Source organism: Camelina sativa, chromosome 14 (assembly GCF_030686135.1).
Source record: "Camelina sativa cultivar CO46 ecotype springtype chromosome 14, ASM3068613v1".
NCBI classification, from domain to species: Eukaryota; Viridiplantae; Streptophyta; class Magnoliopsida; order Brassicales; family Brassicaceae; genus Camelina; species Camelina sativa.
In genome coordinates, this window is record NC_141893.1 from 26,159,289 (window position 1) to 26,176,454 (window position 17,166).

Consider the following 17,166-nt stretch of genomic DNA (forward strand, 5'->3'; position numbering starts at 1 on the left):
TGTACCTTGGCTTTGACGTTTACTGACTCGCATTATGCAATAAGAAAACAGTTTCTTGATAACGGAATAAACACAAAACGTCACTAGCTGAATGCTATTGATTTCTTCAAGAGATAACTATAGGAAGTGACACACCCTTAAATTGGTATCCAAACACAGTTGTGCATTGCATGATTAATATCAACAACAGGGCATTTGGTCTAGTGGTATGATTCTCGCTTTGGGTGCGAGAGGTCCCGAGTTCGATTCTCGGAATGCCCCATTAACTTTTTTTTCCTTGTGAGACATCGTCCAAATGGCAGCTGAGAATAAATGCATATAATAATGTTCCAAGTCCTTGTTTCTAATTTGTCACAAACTACATTCAGATATAAATAAATATACAAAAGCTAGCTTTGGTCTTAGATTTTCTTTACAACAACAGTTTCAAGCATCACAAGTAAAATAGATTGAACTTATTGCCACTTCCATTGAAACTGCTAGATACAAAAAAAATGAAAAAAACACCTTGAACAACATGCATTTCCACTCTATTGTCCCAAAAGAAGAATTACAAACCTAGAACTATTCTTTCCACAAAGGGTAAGGAAAAAAGAATGCGTTTAACTTAAAGACGCTATTAACTGGGAATATGGTCTAGACTCGACTGTCTAGTGGTATGATTATAGCTTTTGGCGCGAGTTTGATTCTCAGAATGCCCGTTGACATTTTTCAAAACCATATGTTGTACCTTACATCTCAGAATCTTTGCATATGTTTGTATTGGATAATGCTTTTTCACAGATCACATTCATCTAATAACCGTGACTAGTCACTATATACATAAAGCTTCACTTATATTACTAGGGTATTGTTTAAGGTACTAGCTAATAACCAAGAATTTTGTATAGTGGTATAACCAAGTCAAAATTTACGACAAGATCTTGAACACCTGAGAGCTTTTCAGTGATTGATGTAAGAAAGCCGACTGAAAAATGTAGCAAATAATGAGTTTTGGCCAGAGAAGTTTGAACAAGTGGATCAATATATATCTGGTCTGTTTCAATCGAGAGTCCATTTGCAAACCAGTAATACACATTCAAAGATGGTACCATTAGACTGAATTGAAAGAGATCTCATAGAATATAGATCTGAAACATTCTATCAAGACTAAATTATTAAGTAAAAGTCAAATTAGAGCACAAGACCACCATTTGACCAAATGCGATCTTCAATGTTTAAACGTAATTGCTTAGCAACAGGACATTTAGTCTAGTGGTATGATTCTCGCTTTGGGTGCGAGAGGTCCCGAGTTTGATTCTCGGAATGTCCTGTTGACTTTTGTGATATCCCGGTTTCAGGGACATGCAGAGAGGTTTAAAAGAATTGATTTGGCCACCTATGTCACCAAAGTGCACTTATCGTTTTGGTCAAGGGTCCTGAAAGGATGGGTGACCTTCCGAGAAGTGACTTCCATAACTGTGCGAGTGAGGACAAACACATGGAAAGATCATGTGGTGATTTGTAGGGACGATAACAAGTCTTTAAAGCCTCTCGGACGTAGCAAACCGGCCGTCTGATATGGATGGGCACACAGGCCTAGTGAGAGGACGTGAGGTCTATTAAGGAAGGTGGGCCCATGGACTGTGATTGAACATAGGGCCACTGAGAGGTGGCGGTCGGGGAGTTACAAATGGTATTAGAGCCAAACCCAGATGAGTGTGGAGTCAACTGGGCTCATGCTGTCGGGGGTAACGGTTTTGGTGTGCAACGAAAACGTTACGATCTATTAGTGAGGGTGAATTATGATACCCTGATTTTAGAGACATGCAGAGAAGTTTAAAATATTTGATTTGATTACTTATTTCACCAAAATACACTTATCTTTTTCTAATGTAATTTGGTTTGGATTTTTGGATAAGTGGATTTTGTCGCGGTGTTATAATACTATATCATACTAATTATGGTTCCTATTAACTATAAAAGTTGCCATAAAGTGCGACACAAATTATATCAAAGAACTTTTAGACCTCATGACAATTCTTCTTAAAAACTAAATTAAACCAATATTTAAAGACCTAAACATATTTGTGAGAGGGGGTCTTTTACCTTTTTACTCTAATACTAGCTTACTCTTTCACTACACTTCTTAGTCTCTTAACATAAGTTTGATAGATATTAACTGTCGTTACATGAGCTTATGACTCCTTAGTTGTGCTTCATCTTCTTCTGTCCATATACTTCCCTGAGAAGCTCTTCAAGTTCTTCACAGAGAGGTTCTGGAGTTAGCTGAATCATCTCATCATCATCACCATTACTACCCTCATCCTTATCTGAATCTGTCTCCTCCTCACTGCTTAGCCACCCACAGTGAGAACTCTGGGCACCTAAAGAATGATTTTGACCTCAGTAAAAAAAAAGTTTCATGCCTTGAGATTGCTGTCGATATGAGTATACCTCCAACAGAATGGCGTGCATTATATACTGAAGCTTCTACGAATTGAAAAGCTGGCGGTGATGAGTTCATGACTGCTTCGTTAGTGATCGATAATGCATCAGCCTCCTGTAGTGCACAAGATGATAATATAACATGTTAAGTAGCATATGGGTTCAAGAAACCATTCAATAGTCTCTGATCATGAAAGCAACAAATTTGTGACCAAGAAGAACAAATCACCTGCTCTTCTTCTTCTTCTTCTTCTTCTTGTTTTACCAGACCCATTTCTTCTTGTTCCTTGGCCACCAATTGTTTGGATTGTTCCTCTTGCTTTTCAAGGCAAATAGAAAGGAGGGCAGCATAGTTACCATCCTCTATCAGAAACCATTGGTCCTCACCATACACCTGAAATCCAAATTGAGTAAGGAATCACTTTCAAGTTTCAAAAGAAAGTTTATTTTATCAACCAAGGAAAATTGGAGACTTTGAAACAAACCTCTAGAACGTGCTTGATACTCGCATTGATAACACGCTTGTCAAACCCATACTCTTTCATGCGGTCTCGTGCTGCATCCTCTCGCCTCAATCCAATCTGCTGCAAAAACAAGGAGAAGACAAGTAGCAATTTAAAACACTATAAAAGAGAGAAAATCATAGAAAAAGAATGAAGAACACTCATCAAACAGATTTCTATTTTTCATTAGCAATCCAAGTGAAACAAACCAGAAAGCCTAAGTATGAAACCTAGTGCATATTCTATTCTCCCAAGTCCCAAACCTCCACCTCACTGATCTTTTCAGTCCTCTATGTAACATCAAAGCTTACTTAAGTATGAAAACCCAAGTCCAAACCACACATCCCTAACCAATCTCTTTAATCCTCAATGTAACAATAAAGCTTTACCTTTTTCCTTCCTCTGGGTGCCATTCCTATCTTCTCTTTAATTTCTGAAGAAGTTGGAGTAGCAAAAATATCAGTTTCCAATCTTCGTGTTAAAATCAATCACACCAAAGACAACTAAAGAGTGGTCAGATTTCACAAAAAAAAAAAGCTTGGTTCGCTCCCAAAACCTTGCAACATTTTACAGCAGAGAGATAAAAGCAAAAAAATCCAAAAATCTCAAACTCACTAATTTGAGACCTTTGAGTTCACTAAATTTGATAAAAAAAATGTAAGAAAGAAACAATTTTTGTGCTCGTTTCCACAAAATCAGAAACACTAGTTACACAAGATATATCAAAAATGTCCTAAATTTCAAGCATACATTAGGATTTAGGAACATCACAATAATAAACCCATTACAGGACATGGCGGATTAAGTCATGATCAACATTTATACATGGGAAAGATCGAGTTGGGTACGACGACGACATACCTAAGAATCGTGTTTGATTCCTGACCAGAGACCTAAGAGACGAAACGAAACAAGGGTTTTGCAGGTTCGAGAAGAGGGAGTATTTGAGCGACCAAGTGAGAGAGAGAATGAGACTTGAAACGAAAATGGCGTGAAGTGTGAAACTTTTTTTTTTGCTTATTAATCAGATTTAACTTTTTTTTTTAATGTCATAGTTTTGGCATGTTTGTTAACTTGAGGACAGAGAAACCAACCATACTACTAAGTACGAACACTTAACTTTATTCCGCGTTAAGAACGCTGCGTTATGTTAAATTGGTGGTATCTCCACGATCAAGAAACTGCATTTGGAGGTTGTACAGAGACAAACAAGCAACGACTAAACACACACACACACAAAAGGGAATAGAGCAAAAAGAGATTCTGATGATCCTGTGTATATATGGAGAGAGCTTACAATGTAAACGAGGAAAGCTCTTTTCTATTAAGTCTTCAAACTAAACAACTAACTAAGTGGGATGTGATTTCATGTACAGAAAAAACTAAGTATGAGCACTGATTCACCAAGGTCCTGATTCTGTCCTCCTCAGCCTTTTCTTTGGACCTCCTTGAACAAGATTCCTCAACTCCATCTCCTGTTTTATAAACATACACAGCACGGAAACAGCAGAGTTTTATAAGTTTAGAGATTTGCATACAGCGGTACTGATGAGTTTAGTGTTACAATGGGAACGACTATTTACCTGATTCTTTTGCATTTCCATAATCTTTGCCTGTAAAAACATGGAGGCATATGATTAGTATGTAACTAAAAGAAATGTACATAATTATGGGCACATGTGATGCTGAGATATTGGTCGGTTACCTGCTTTCTTTGTAACTCGTCATTCTCTTCCTTCAACTTTGCAACTTCTGCTTCGAGCTCCACAGTATAAGCCTACAAATAATATTAAGCACTACTGAGAAGCTTCAGAGATATATTAGCATGTCATTCAAACCGTAAGACACTCATATTTATATAACTCAGATGGAATGTGACATGTCTAATTTCTTAAGTTTTATGTTTTGGTAGCACCAATCACCCCTCTTTACCTTCCCTCATAAAAATACCAAAAATGGAGTCACTATAACTTCTTTTGATGGACTTAAACCCATAAATACTCTGAGCCACTGAGACATTAGCAAATTACATTCCAATCTATATGGTCTGGTCTGCTGTGAACATCTGTGGATGCAACATGTATATACGCCAAAACCAGAACATTCATATTTGTTTCCAAGATTCATTCAACCACAAGAAACACAAGTACTTATGCAAGTTTTCAATCAAGTCTCAATAATTCTGTTTGCTACACCATTTTAAATAGATAAGACACTTAACGCTATGATTTTAACACTTCATTGTGGGGCTAAAGAAAAACTAAACTACAAGATAGCCAACCAACTTTGCTTTTACAAGTCTTTTTGGCGCATAACACAATCAAGAGCATATAGAAAGATGGTGATGAAGAGATAAAACATTTTACCTGTTTCCTGGCTCGTGACCTTGCAGCTGATTCTCGGTTCTTTATCATTCTCCTTTGCCTCCTCTCAACAACTTTCTCCACAGTACCACTCTTTCTACCCCTCACACCACCATTAAACATGTAAGGAGACGGAGAGAGTGATGAACAATCACCATTACTCTTCCCTATCCCTTCTGATGACAATGGTGTAACAGGAGACACAGCATCAACACCCACAGCTCCAGGAATTGCAGCAGCACCACCATTGACCAAGCCCATATTGTTCGTTTGAGACTGATCTCCAAATCCCATAATGCCACCACCTCTTATCCCAGGACTATTAAGCTGACCAATTTGTGTTCCATAACCAAAAGCAGGCTGCTTAGGCATGATTGTTGGCTGTTGTTGTTGCGGTTGCTGGTATGTTGATCTAGCTCCATTAACATTCAGAGGCAAACTAGAACCTTGAACCTGCAAAGGATTTACACCAGCGGCAACAACTCGTGGAGAAGGTTGCTGAAACCCAACAGAGAAACCCGTGTTAGCATCATTACCAAAGTAACCGGCTTTATTGTTCTCAGCAATCTGAGCTTTTGCAGCAATCTGAGCTTCCTCTCTTACAACACCAGCGCGGACCAAAAACTCCTCCAGAGTCACTTCACCTAACGTTTGCTGCCTTTGACTCTGACTCTGACTCTGACTCTGATTCTGCGCCTGAACTTGTTGAGCCTGAGACAAGTTTGTTCCTCCTCCTCCACTGTTGCCAACTTTGGAGAGATCTTTCCAAACTTGATCAACCGTCATCTGACTAAGCGTTCGAGGCAGAGTCAACGAGCCTTGCTTCTGCAACTGCAACCCTTCTTGTCCTCCACCAGCAACTGGAACCATACCACTAGCCATGGCTTGTGTTTCTTCAGCAGTCCATATGTTCTTTAACAACTCATCCATGTTCATAGACCCAAAATCTTTCCCTAAACTGCTCTGAAACTCATCAAACGTCAAAGAGTATATAGAACCTTGTCTGGTCAACCCTGGTCTAGTCAACCCTCCTAAACCACCACCATCTCCTGGTGGCTCATTCCCCAAATTGTTGTTCTTGAAATTCATATTACCATCCATTTTTTTCTGCAAAAATCTGTTTCCAACCTAACCTATTACTGGATCTGAAAAAATCCAAACTTTTTAGTATTCAGAGCCCTAATTTGTAGAAATCTGCAAAACCCAATACATTAACAAACTCAGAAAAGTTAAGTCAAATGGATAAAATCAGATTCAACAAACAAGGGGGTATAAATATAAATGCGTTTATGAGAAAACATAAGCAAAATTAGTAATTTATCCAAAAATTAAGTATGGACATAAATGGAAAGAATTAAAAGAAGAAGATGATGAGCAAGCGTAGCAATATCCACAGTTTCTTTCTACACACACAAACATACAGAGATGAAATATCAGGAGAATATAAATCTATAAGACCTCTATACCTTTATCGGTTTGATTCGTGTGGCTTCGTCTCTGCCCAAAAATTCAAAATGTCTGCTTGCTTCTTCGTTTTAGGTGTTTTGTCTGGTGAGCCAAGTGTCTCTCTGTCTCCTAACCATCCAAATAAATACTACTGGAGCACTTTAGTAAATTGGTATATACTTTTGTATAATATTTTATTTTCTGGAGTCACTTTGACTCTTTTCTTTTTCTTTTCCTAATGTTACTTTTTGATTTTACGCATTTATTTTCTTTGTCGTTCTTAGCTTCATGTTATTTTTCTATCCAACAATTTGGATATAAGTTTTAAGTATATGTATTTACAAAATTGATACTATTTTTAGAAACCAAACCACGAACCACATTATAAATAGTTTTCTTTACGATATTATTTCTCATTGTTTATACAATTTTAAATAAAGTATAAAAACAAATATGAGATTCAACTATTTATAATGTAATCCAACTACTGGAACTGGAATATCAGAATTGTTGAAAAGAATGAAACAGAGTTAAGAGTGATTTAAGATATTCTAACTTCCAAATGAGATATTCCAACTTCCAAATGAGAAAGATATCTACGTCTAAAACTGTTTTGAACGAATTCAAAATTTATTATTCACATTTTTATCTAAACTTCTCAAAAATCTAGATACTATGAGAAGATTATAGCCTATTGAATTTATTTATTTTGTTTTTTAAGTCAACTTACTAGTTAGCCAATTAACATGTAGTTTTATTTATTTTTAACTATAAAACAAATCAGTTAATATTTTATTCACGAGTGAATTGAAAACCCTTCCCGAAGTGACAAAGTCCCAAATAATCAATCAATTGAGTTTTTGTTTATTTATTGATCGGTCCACTTACTTCTTTGGTCCTCTAATTAAAAAAGTTTAAAAGAAAAAAAAGTAGTTGTAAATGAAAGAACGTGTCGCGCCATCACTGTCCCAACCAACATTAACAAAAAACGAACCAACGTCGATTAGACAGACAAATAGTAACCCAAATCTCAGCCGTCGATCGTCGATGTAACGTGGACGGACACATTATTTTTGCTTTCACATCCCACTTTTGTTTTTGTGGGAAGATGTCAGAAACCAAAGAGTCTTCTTTACTTCTTTACAGTTTACATTGGTCCACGTACCTGGTTTTTTTTTTTGGTTAGGTCCAATTATATTGAAATAGAACCCACCTTGCGTTTTCAGGTTTAAAGAATTAACTACAAGGACAATAATGCTCTCAATTCACTAATTATAGTAGTCTTTTCTTCTTAAGTACATCATTGACTATAGTAGTTTTTAATTTGTTTGGAAAAGTTCTTTAAACATTCACCCTCTCTCTCTCTCTTTCAATGTGTAATTAGATGTCTTAAAGATTTAGTTTCTGTTTCATTTTATTAAACCTTTACAAGTTTTTAGGTTTAAAGAATTAGCACAAGTACAATAATGCTCTCAATTAACTTATAGTTTATAGTAGTCTTTTCTTCTTAAGTACATAATTGACCAATGACTATAGTACTATACTAGTAGTTTTTAATTTGCTTGGAATTTTTTTTTTAAACATTCTCTCCAATAACAGTCCCTTAGAGATTTTCTTTCTGTTTCATTTTATTAAATACTTTTAATTTATTTAACTTCTGTGACCATTAACATGGGCGGAGCCAATATAGGATCATGTGGGTCAAATGACCCTGGTGAATTTTTAAAACTGGTTAAATTTTTAAAGAAAAAATCAATTTGACCCTGGTAAAATAGCACAATTGACCCTTATAAAAAAATTTAACAACATAATTGACACCTTAAAATTTATTTTGACCTTGATAAACTAATTTCCTAGCTCCGCCACTGACTATTAACATTCTATAATATTTTTTATTATTGGTTAAATTTTCTAACTTATGCATTGAGTTATGTTTTTGATGTTAAACAAAAATTATATAGTTTTTCAAATATTATATTTTTTTATCTTGATCCAAAAACTACTACAACTGTTTAAGTATTTTTATTTAGTTATTAGGCTCTGATTGGTTGTTACTTAAAAAAGTCTTTAAAAAGTATTCTAGCATGGACTAGGGATGGTCATTAAATTATTGTTAAGTAATACAACCAAAAACCAAAACAAAAAAATGTGAGGTAAATATTTTTGTTCTACACCGAACCGAACATTACCAAAAAAATAGGCACGATTACTGGTTTTAACTTTTTTAGCAATGGTTACATCATTGCACGTTGTATATTCATTATTTTTTGGCCAAGATTTAGTTATTGGTCTAATTAACCTTTGTATCTATTTCGATTAACCAAACCAAACTCAGGACTGATTATAAAACTTAAAAACATTATCTGAATATTCAAGCCCTGCACTGCACACAAGTGTACTGTTTCTCTACCTCTGCACATAATTTCAGTGTAAAAGATTTCATCATATAAATGCTAAAGATTTTAGATAATGAACATATTAAAACTTCTGATGGTTCTAATGCTCTCATATCTCCTGCAGAAACCATATTTTCAAGAAAGTTCCATTCATAATTCCAACTCAAAGAAAAATAGTGACTGGGATCTTCTGTGTCTGACTTCTCATTCCAAAACCTTGTAGGATGTAGAGTTGGGAGATGATGAGGATCCGAGTCTATGAGCGTTTTGAGTTTGAAAATCTAGATAAGGCTTCATTCATCTGTTCTGCCTACGTTTGCGAAAATGTCTGAGGATGAAACTGTCTGCATACAGCGGATACTTCTTTTTTATCAAACCTTTTATGCATTTCCAATACGAAAAGTCAACTACTTCTCCATCTCTTCGCACTATGAACATACATCGAGAGCTCTCAAAATCAGGGTGATGCCCAACCTGCAACCACAAATCAAAGTAATCGAGATAATATTAGTTGATGTGCATATCGACGTACTGGTTTGCAGGTAAAATAAGTCTGTAAGGAAGTTTATATCTCGCTTCATAATTTATCTCGATCTTTGAAACACGAAAATGTATGCTGATCATACTAACTACAAAGAACATGTAAAAAGCTGTCGATCAGCTTGTGGTCTAAATGAATTTAACATAAATGACTTGTTTCCATCATGGAAAATGTGTAAAACAAAGAAATGCAGTCTGCGCTGAAACAAAAATGAAAACATGCCACAGTTGTCCAAAACAAAACAATGTCAGATCAATTTTCAGGATAACCATTAGAAGCAATATGTCCACTTAGTAAAAAGCTCATGTCGTTTCAAAATCTTAAAAGCATAAAACATACCATAATATAGTCTATCCCACATCCGATCTTCTTCTCAAACTCAGGGTGATAAGGTAGTAGCATCTCAACAATCATTCTCTCGTGCTCGGGGCTTAGCCTATCTCGGTTTGCATATCTGCACAATTCAAAAGCCACACAGAGCTACCATTGAATCAAAAAAGAGAATTTCCTCATGAACTCTTTCTTTAAACAGATGAACATAAAAAAAAAAAAAAAAAAAAAGCAGCAGCAATTCACATCTAATCCATATTGAAAGCAGCTAAACTCTTTCAACTCTACCGTAAACCAAACCAAGCAAATGCTATTATACATGACTCATGCGGGCAGCTCAGAACAACAAGAACCAATACTTTATCATATCAACCCAACTAGACAAACAAGTGTTAAGTTCCCCCATCAAGAATATGAAGTTCTGAAATCGATTTCCTCCTAAATGCTTAAAGCTTACACAATATCTACAAATACCAGTACATGATGATATCAACCGATAAACACTCGTTTCCTTCTAGAATATGAAGAATCATCCGCAATCGATAGCCTCCTAAATACTTCTAGACATGACTCATGCAAGATCAGAAGAACAAGAACCAATACATGACCATATTAACCAACAAACACTCAATTGTTAAATTCCCCATCTAGACTATAAAATTCTGCAATCGACTGCCTCCTAAATGCTTAGAGCTTACGCAGTAGCAACATCTAAAAGTACATGACCATATCAACAGATACAAACACTCATAGGACCTCACAGAACAACAGAGAGACTCTTGAGCTCTCATTTCGATCATATCAGCAAGTAAACTACTAAATTAGACAATAAAAAACACCAAAAATCTGTGTGAATTCCGCATCTAGTATGAAGTATTGCAATCGATTACGCAGTGGCAAACAGTGTTATACTGATTCTGATCGTAAGAATTTGGGAAAACGAAAGACGTACTTCCCGGAATGAAGAATCATCCTGACGAATCCAACAAGAGGAACGGTAACCTCAAGTATCTTATCTTCCCAATCGACGAACTCATCGCCCTCGCCGTTCTCCTCCTCCTCCTCCTCCTCCTCCTCTTCGGAGCTTTCCCCCGACGAGATACGCGGCCGACGAAGCAAGTCGGAGCCGTACGACTCCGTGTTACCGATCCTAGCGCCGTCCGATTCCGTTCGCAAGGCGTGAACTCGAGGCCTGAGGGAAGTAGTAGAGTCACCACGCGGGAAATACAAACAGAGAGGTGAGGAAGAAGAAGAAGAGGAAAAGGAGAAGATGTAAGCTCCGCAGCGGAAGCACGGTGGCGGCGAGCAGGAAACGGAAGCCAAGCTCATGGCCGTAAGATTGATTTAATGGAAGTGTAGAGAGAGTGGGGGAAGAGAGAGAGCTAAACGGTTACATTATCCATTCGCAGAAGTCTGATGATGAACCGTGGAAAGCTTGCGACCAGAGAATGGGCGGATGGAGACGAACGAACGTCTTTCATTTTGGGCCTTTATTGGACCTTACAAGTTCCTTTTCTTTTTTTTTTTTTCTTTTATAAACAATGGATGCTTAATAAAATGTAAAATGAACACAAAGATAAGAGAAATTGAATTGAGATTATTAAAAACAAAAATCAAATAGGCTGTGAAACGAGAAGCAGTTTTCTTTCTATGGGCAATTTTCAAAGCGACCAAACAAAACTTTTCGTGATTCTCACCGTTTCTGGCCGGCGTCGGCTTCTCCGACGTCGGCTATTGTTTTCTTTCTCTAATTTCTACAAAGCTTTAGGTATTACCATCGGTAAATGATCCGGGTGGGTGATCTTTAGATGTTAGTGTTCAATTGTTTCATTATCTTTTTCTTCTTTTGTGAGATTCTCCTTCCGACCATAATCCGGCGAGAGTCTCGGAATAGTGTCAGCGTCTCTCCACTCAGAAATTTTTCAACCGGAATCCTTTGGTTCAAGGTTAAAATCATTTGTATTCATCACCGACTAGTCGATGACTCTGCTTTCCAAATCCATATCTCTGATTTTGTGATGAAGAAACGAGAAAGGGGGACTCTGAATCCAGATCTGGATGCCTGTGGGGGAGTGTTCTCCAACAATTTCGCTCAAGCATCTTTCATGTACGTTGTTGGATACACCTTCAACGATGTCGATTTGGCTTGCCATTTTCAGATTGAATATGTTGTGTTTCTATTTGAAGTTTGGCTTGAGATTTTAGCCGTGAATCAATTGAGGCATGTTGCAACTCTTCCTTGCAATTGGTGCCTCGGTCGACGGATTTGGGATCCAGGAATTTCATATTTACAAAGGATCAAACTGGTGAAAGGGAAGAAGACATGTTTTATAGAAAATCTCAGAATCTTTCATCTACTGTTGTTGAAGAACGTTAACAAGAAAAAAGAGATTATGGATATATCATGGGCGTTATTTACAAGCAAAACAAACCCATCGCCTGGTGCGGGAGATGGAAATGGTTTGCGGAGCCTTTAATTTCACTTTTATTTACAAGCAAAACATGTAATTTCACTTTTTCGATTATTTTATTATACTTAAGCTTTGTTTGTATGGTTTGCGGAGCCTTTAATTGTATGCTTATTGATACATTTGTAATCTTTTACTAAAGTTAATGAAGAAGGTGTTAAAAAAAAGAAAAACAAAAATCAAATAAAGATAAATTATAGAAGCGTCATAATCAAACGAGTATTGTCATAAGATAATAATTATTAAATGGAAAATAACAAAAAAAAAATTATATAATCATTATGATAAGAATTTAGTTAGGTTTATAAAAAAGAAAACTATAACTATATTAATGTTCACAAATATGTACATCTTTTCTCATTCATAACACTCATACTAATAATGAGGATCACAAATACTTTGATTGGATAAAACATTGATAAAAATGCAAGGATTTTTACTTTTGTCAACCAGCATGACAATTAGTACTATTCAACTACATAACATCCATGTAACTATGTACAATGGTTAATTTATTCAACACTTTTTAACATTTCACATCATCTTCTCTCTTCCACATCATAATTCAACAACCAATTAATTTTTACCCTCTACAATAATTTTTTTTAATAAAATTGCAACATTATATTGTACCATTTTTGTTTCATTTTTTCTTTATATTTTTGTTTTTATGATCACAGATTATTAATAACAACAATTAATTATTGATTTAAATTAAAATAAAATAAGAAAGATTTATTTAATTTTACAAAATTAAATATATATTTTTAAAAATAATGATATAATCCTTTTTTGTCCAAATAAAATGAAACAAGTCTCTATTTATAGAATATGAATATAATGAATTTAGATGTTAAATTATTTATATACATATATAAAATTATTTTGAAATAATTGACTGAAAAAATAATTCGGACATTCAATCAATGTGATCCACATGTTCTCATCTACATTTTTGCCCTCAAAAAAAATGTAAGCAACCAACAATTTACTAATTTGGTCTATCAAAATTTGTAATGTCATATCAAATTGACCTATAATTTTCTTTTAACGGTGCTGAATTTTATCAACAGCCAAATTTGCCATCTCATTTTATCAACATCATTAATTATGTACATTGATTTTTTTCAACATCTTCTTTTTTACTTGTTGACACTCCACATCATCTTTTTTTTACTCCACCTAATAATTCAACATACATTCTTTTTTTATCATCTACAATGGTTTTTAAAAATAAAATTCAACATTTTACTCCATCTATTTTATTATATATTTTTATATGTTAAATCAAATGAAACAAGTCTCTCTTTATAAAGTATGAAAAAAATAAATTTTGATGTAAAAATATAATAAAATAAAAATTTGATGTCAAATAGCTAGGGTGAAATTAAAACTATAAAATACTTTAACAACCAAGAATAATGTATCATGTGTCCTATAGTCTTTTGTTTATTCAACATATTGAAAGAATTCACTTAGAATTTCTTATGTACGTAGTTTCAGTCCAGTTAACGAGATTTCCCTCAGGGTAAAACAGTACTATTTTTTTTTTAAGATATTGAAGATAAAATTAATGAATGAAAGACAACTGCAACATCGAAAAAAAGAATAGAAAGTTGGAGTTGCATTGCGTTGACCGAAACAGTTTTGGACTGTATCACATAAACGACTGAAACAACATCTCAGTTGCCTTTGCATTGTACAATTATATAGAATTGTTTTGAAATAATTGATGGAAAAAATAATTCAGACATTCAATCATCCACATGTTCTCATATACATTTTTGCCAAAAAAAAAATGTAAGCAACCTACAATTTACTAATTTGGTCTATCAAAATTTGTAATGTTATATCAAATTGACCTATAATTTTCTTTTAACGGTGCTGAATTTTATCAACAACCAAATTTGCCATCTCATTTTATCAACATTAATGATTATGTACATTGATTTTTTTTCAACACCTTCTTTTTTACTTGTTGACACTCCACATCATCTTTTCTTTACTCCACCTAATAATTCAACATAGATTCTCTTTTTATCATCTACAATGGTTTTTAAAAATAAAATCCAACATTTTACTCCATCTATTTTATTATATATTTTTATATGTTATATAAAATGAAACAAGTCTCTCTTTATAAAGTATGAAAAATAATAAATTTTGATGTAAAAATAAAACTAAATAAAAATTTGATGTCAAATAGTTAGGGTGAAATTAAAAGTATAAAATACTATTACAACCAAGAATAATGTATCATGTGTCATATAGTCTTTTGTTTATTCAACATATATTGAAAGAATTCACTTAGATTTTTTTTTTTTCATTTTTCAACAACCTCATTGTATGAATTCAACTATGTATTGAATTAATGATTCAACACCTCCATTGTCCATAGTCTAAGCCTTTCAACTGTTATTATATATTTCAATTCGAATATCTCATTCTCGGCTTTTTATTTTATCAATTCGAATAAATCATAATGTATCAAATACGTCATTGTTTAAACTTCAAACGAAAACTCGAAAACTAGGAAATAAAATCTATAGTCGAGCACGAATCTTGTTGAAAAATCCATCTGAATCGCATTCTCATATAAGATAATTACAAGCTATTAGATAAAAAATCATATATTATAAAATATATATATATTTTTGATGTTTTCCTATATTTGTAAAAGACAAGTTGAACTTCTTGTGACACCTCGGTATCAGAGACTTGTGGAGAACTTTGAAAAAATTGATTTGGCGACCTATGTCACCAAAGTGCACTTATCTTTTCGGTCAATGTCCTACGAGAACTCCAGAGTTAAGCGTGTTTATGCTGGAGTAGTCTCAGAATGGGTGATCTTTCGGGAAGTGATTGTGGGAACTGTGCGAGTGAGGACAAAACACAAGAAAAGATCATGTGGTGATTTGTAGGGACGGTAACAAGTTTTTAAAGCCTCCCGGACGTAGCAAACAGGCCGTCGGATATGGATTGGCTCATGAGCCTAATGAGAGGACGTGAGACCCATTAAGAAAAGTGAGCCTATGGACTGAGATTGGACATAGAGCCCACTAAAAAGTGGCGGTCGGGAGGTTACACTTCGGTCGAAAATACCTCCAGCAACAAAGACTAGAAAACAATGTAAGTAATGATAAATGAGACATTCAACGGTATTCGGTCAAGTTTAATTATTGATATAACCTGGAAATTTGCAATTGGATCTTTTAGTTAGATAAAACCATTTGTTACTCGATATATATGAATTCGGATCAAATGTCACTATTCAAATCTGAAATTAATATTCTCGGATCCAAACAAAATCCAAATCTGCAAAACAATTTACACCAAAAATTATTAATATAAAAAATTAAGGAAATCTTTGCCAAAAAAACAAACAGTTATGAGCATTAATAGAATATCATTCATACCAAATACAACTTATAATTACTATCCTAAACTAACAAAGCCCAAAAATATTTCCTTCAAATATTTGACCACTAACGTTTTTTTCCAAATATTTACTAATGACATTTAATTATTTTTACATAGGTTGTGAAGGGTTGTCCAATACGTTCTTAATAACAGGTTTTTCACCCAGGATATCAATTCCCTATGCAGTTATAGTACAAAATGTTATCAATCCAAATGGTTGTTATGCTAGCAGATAAGATGTGATCAGAACAATCCAAGTCAATCCAAGTAAAAATAGGAGTTTTATCTAACAACCTAAGGTGAGCAGAAATAAAGGAAATAAAACAAGAACCACTCGGCCTAAGTACACGATGCAAGCAATCGAGTACCAGATCGAGTAGGCAATCGGGTGGTGTAAACAAAATCAAGAACACAATGATAAACTACTCGAGGATATACACGAAGCTGATGATCGAGTACCAGTTTGGGTAAAGGGGCGAGTTGATGTAAAACTGTAAACTATCAAAATACGAAAGCTCCTACGGATGGGGTAATCGGTTCCTAAGTATTCCAAATCGATTTAGAACATTTTACAAGCCTCAAGCAATCTATTCCCTAGACAATGAACTTATAACCCTTGCTAATCCACTCTCGTGGTAGAAACAATCAATCATATTCACTTCCTTATCCAACTCTTGTTGAAGAAACATGACTAAGCATGCATTAAAACCCGATTCACCATTGTCAATAAACTCCTTACTCATCTAATCTATTAGGCTAAGTGAGTAAATCTCTAGCATAAGTTGATTCAGGCATTTCAACAAACATATTTCGATGGCAAAACACCCTAGATCTAGTCTCAACCTCTCGGTCTGAAACTAGCATTAAGAACACTTATCTTGAAGGGATTTTTAATACGAACAATCAATCTAAAACATCCTATTCGATTACGAACACTCACTAACCTAACCCATCCCTAGAAACTTTGGTTCACTACTTAGATCTCATGGTAAACGACATAAAAACACAAACGAATGAGAATTGCATCGAATAATGAAATATTGAAAAAGAGACAGAAGTGTAAAGATACAAAAAAAGCTGTGGAAAAATAGCCAAAAAGAATTAAAATCAAATCCTAACAAAGCTTGGAAAGTGTAAAAATCGCTCTCCCTCTCCCTCAGTAGCTCTCGCTCTCTGGTTCGTCAATGTCTGCGGCGTGTCTAGCGAGAAAATAAGAAGGGGGTTTATATATGGAAACTCCTTTGACCTAGACGCCCAGCTCTGCCCGTAGGT

General features: G+C 34.7%; 3 protein-coding genes and 1 non-coding gene across 5 annotated transcripts; 1 reads left to right on the forward strand and 3 right to left on the reverse strand.

The window, feature by feature from the left end:
• The first annotated feature begins 189 nt into the window (after positions 1–189).
• On the forward strand, positions 190–261 carry TRNAP-UGG (transfer RNA proline (anticodon UGG)). Its single transcript has one exon. It is a non-coding gene; the product is annotated as a tRNA-Pro (tRNA).
• Positions 262–1,987: 1,726 nt separating this feature from the next.
• Positions 1,988–3,994, reverse strand: LOC104742218 (uncharacterized). Of its 2 annotated transcripts, none has more exons than XM_010463192.3 (6): positions 3,792–3,994; positions 3,320–3,363; positions 2,913–3,011; positions 2,657–2,821; positions 2,437–2,542; positions 1,988–2,366 (listed from the first exon to the last, which is right to left on the reverse strand). In XM_010463192.3, exons 2-6 carry the CDS (start codon positions 3,341–3,343, stop codon positions 2,188–2,190), a joined length of 573 nt encoding a protein of 190 aa, XP_010461494.2. In that variant the 5' UTR covers positions 3,344–3,363; positions 3,792–3,994; the 3' UTR covers positions 1,988–2,187. The 2 variants fall into 2 exon arrangements, with proteins under 2 accessions (XP_010461494.2, XP_010461495.2); XM_010463193.3 differs by having other exon boundaries at positions 2,913–3,008; positions 3,792–3,978.
• Positions 3,995–4,176: 182 nt separating this feature from the next.
• LOC104742219 (ABSCISIC ACID-INSENSITIVE 5-like protein 5) lies at positions 4,177–6,942 on the reverse strand. The gene is made up of 5 exons (XM_010463194.3): positions 6,760–6,942; positions 5,297–6,487; positions 4,636–4,707; positions 4,514–4,543; positions 4,177–4,405 (listed from the first exon to the last, which is right to left on the reverse strand). Exons 2-5 carry the CDS (start codon positions 6,392–6,394, stop codon positions 4,331–4,333), a joined length of 1,275 nt encoding a protein of 424 aa, XP_010461496.1. The 5' UTR covers positions 6,395–6,487; positions 6,760–6,942; the 3' UTR covers positions 4,177–4,330.
• A 2,138-nt stretch (positions 6,943–9,080) lies between these two features.
• LOC104742220 (protein DCL homolog, chloroplastic) lies at positions 9,081–12,450 on the reverse strand. Its single transcript, XM_087485474.1, has 3 exons — positions 10,959–12,450; positions 10,016–10,130; positions 9,081–9,609 (listed from the first exon to the last, which is right to left on the reverse strand). Exons 1-3 carry the CDS (start codon positions 11,333–11,335, stop codon positions 9,433–9,435), a joined length of 669 nt encoding a protein of 222 aa, XP_087341600.1. The 5' UTR covers positions 11,336–12,450; the 3' UTR covers positions 9,081–9,432.
• Positions 12,451–17,166: the final 4,716 nt, after the last annotated feature.

Bases quoted from the DNA above. Each gene is read 5' to 3' on its own strand.
- LOC104742219 (XM_010463194.3), bottom strand. From the start codon at position 6,394: ATGGATGGTAATATGAATTTCAAGAACAACAATTTGGGGAATGAGCCA. The intron at 4,708-5,296 runs GTAAAATGTTTT...TATTATTTGTAG, and splicing joins GGTCACGAGCCAGGAAACAG to GCTTATACTGTGGAGCTCGA. The intron at 4,544-4,635 runs GTAACCGACCAA...ATGTTTTTACAG, and splicing joins ACGAGTTACAAAGAAAGCAG to GCAAAGATTATGGAAATGCA.
- LOC104742220 (XM_087485474.1), bottom strand. From the start codon at position 11,335: ATGAGCTTGGCTTCCGTTTCCTGCTCGCCGCCACCGTGCTTCCGCTGC. The intron at 10,131-10,958 runs GTACGTCTTTCG...TGAATTGTGCAG, and splicing joins ATGATTCTTCATTCCGGGAA to ATATGCAAACCGAGATAGGC. The intron at 9,610-10,015 runs GTATGTTTTATG...TTGTGGTTGCAG, and splicing joins GTGGGATAGACTATATTATG to GTTGGGCATCACCCTGATTT.
- LOC104742218 (XM_010463192.3), bottom strand. From the start codon at position 3,343: ATGGCACCCAGAGGAAGGAAAAAG. The intron at 2,543-2,656 runs GTGATTTGTTCT...TGTGCACTACAG, and splicing joins AAGAAGAAGAAGAAGAGCAG to GAGGCTGATGCATTATCGAT. The intron at 2,367-2,436 runs GTATACTCATAT...ATCATTCTTTAG, and splicing joins TGCACGCCATTCTGTTGGAG to GTGCCCAGAGTTCTCACTGT.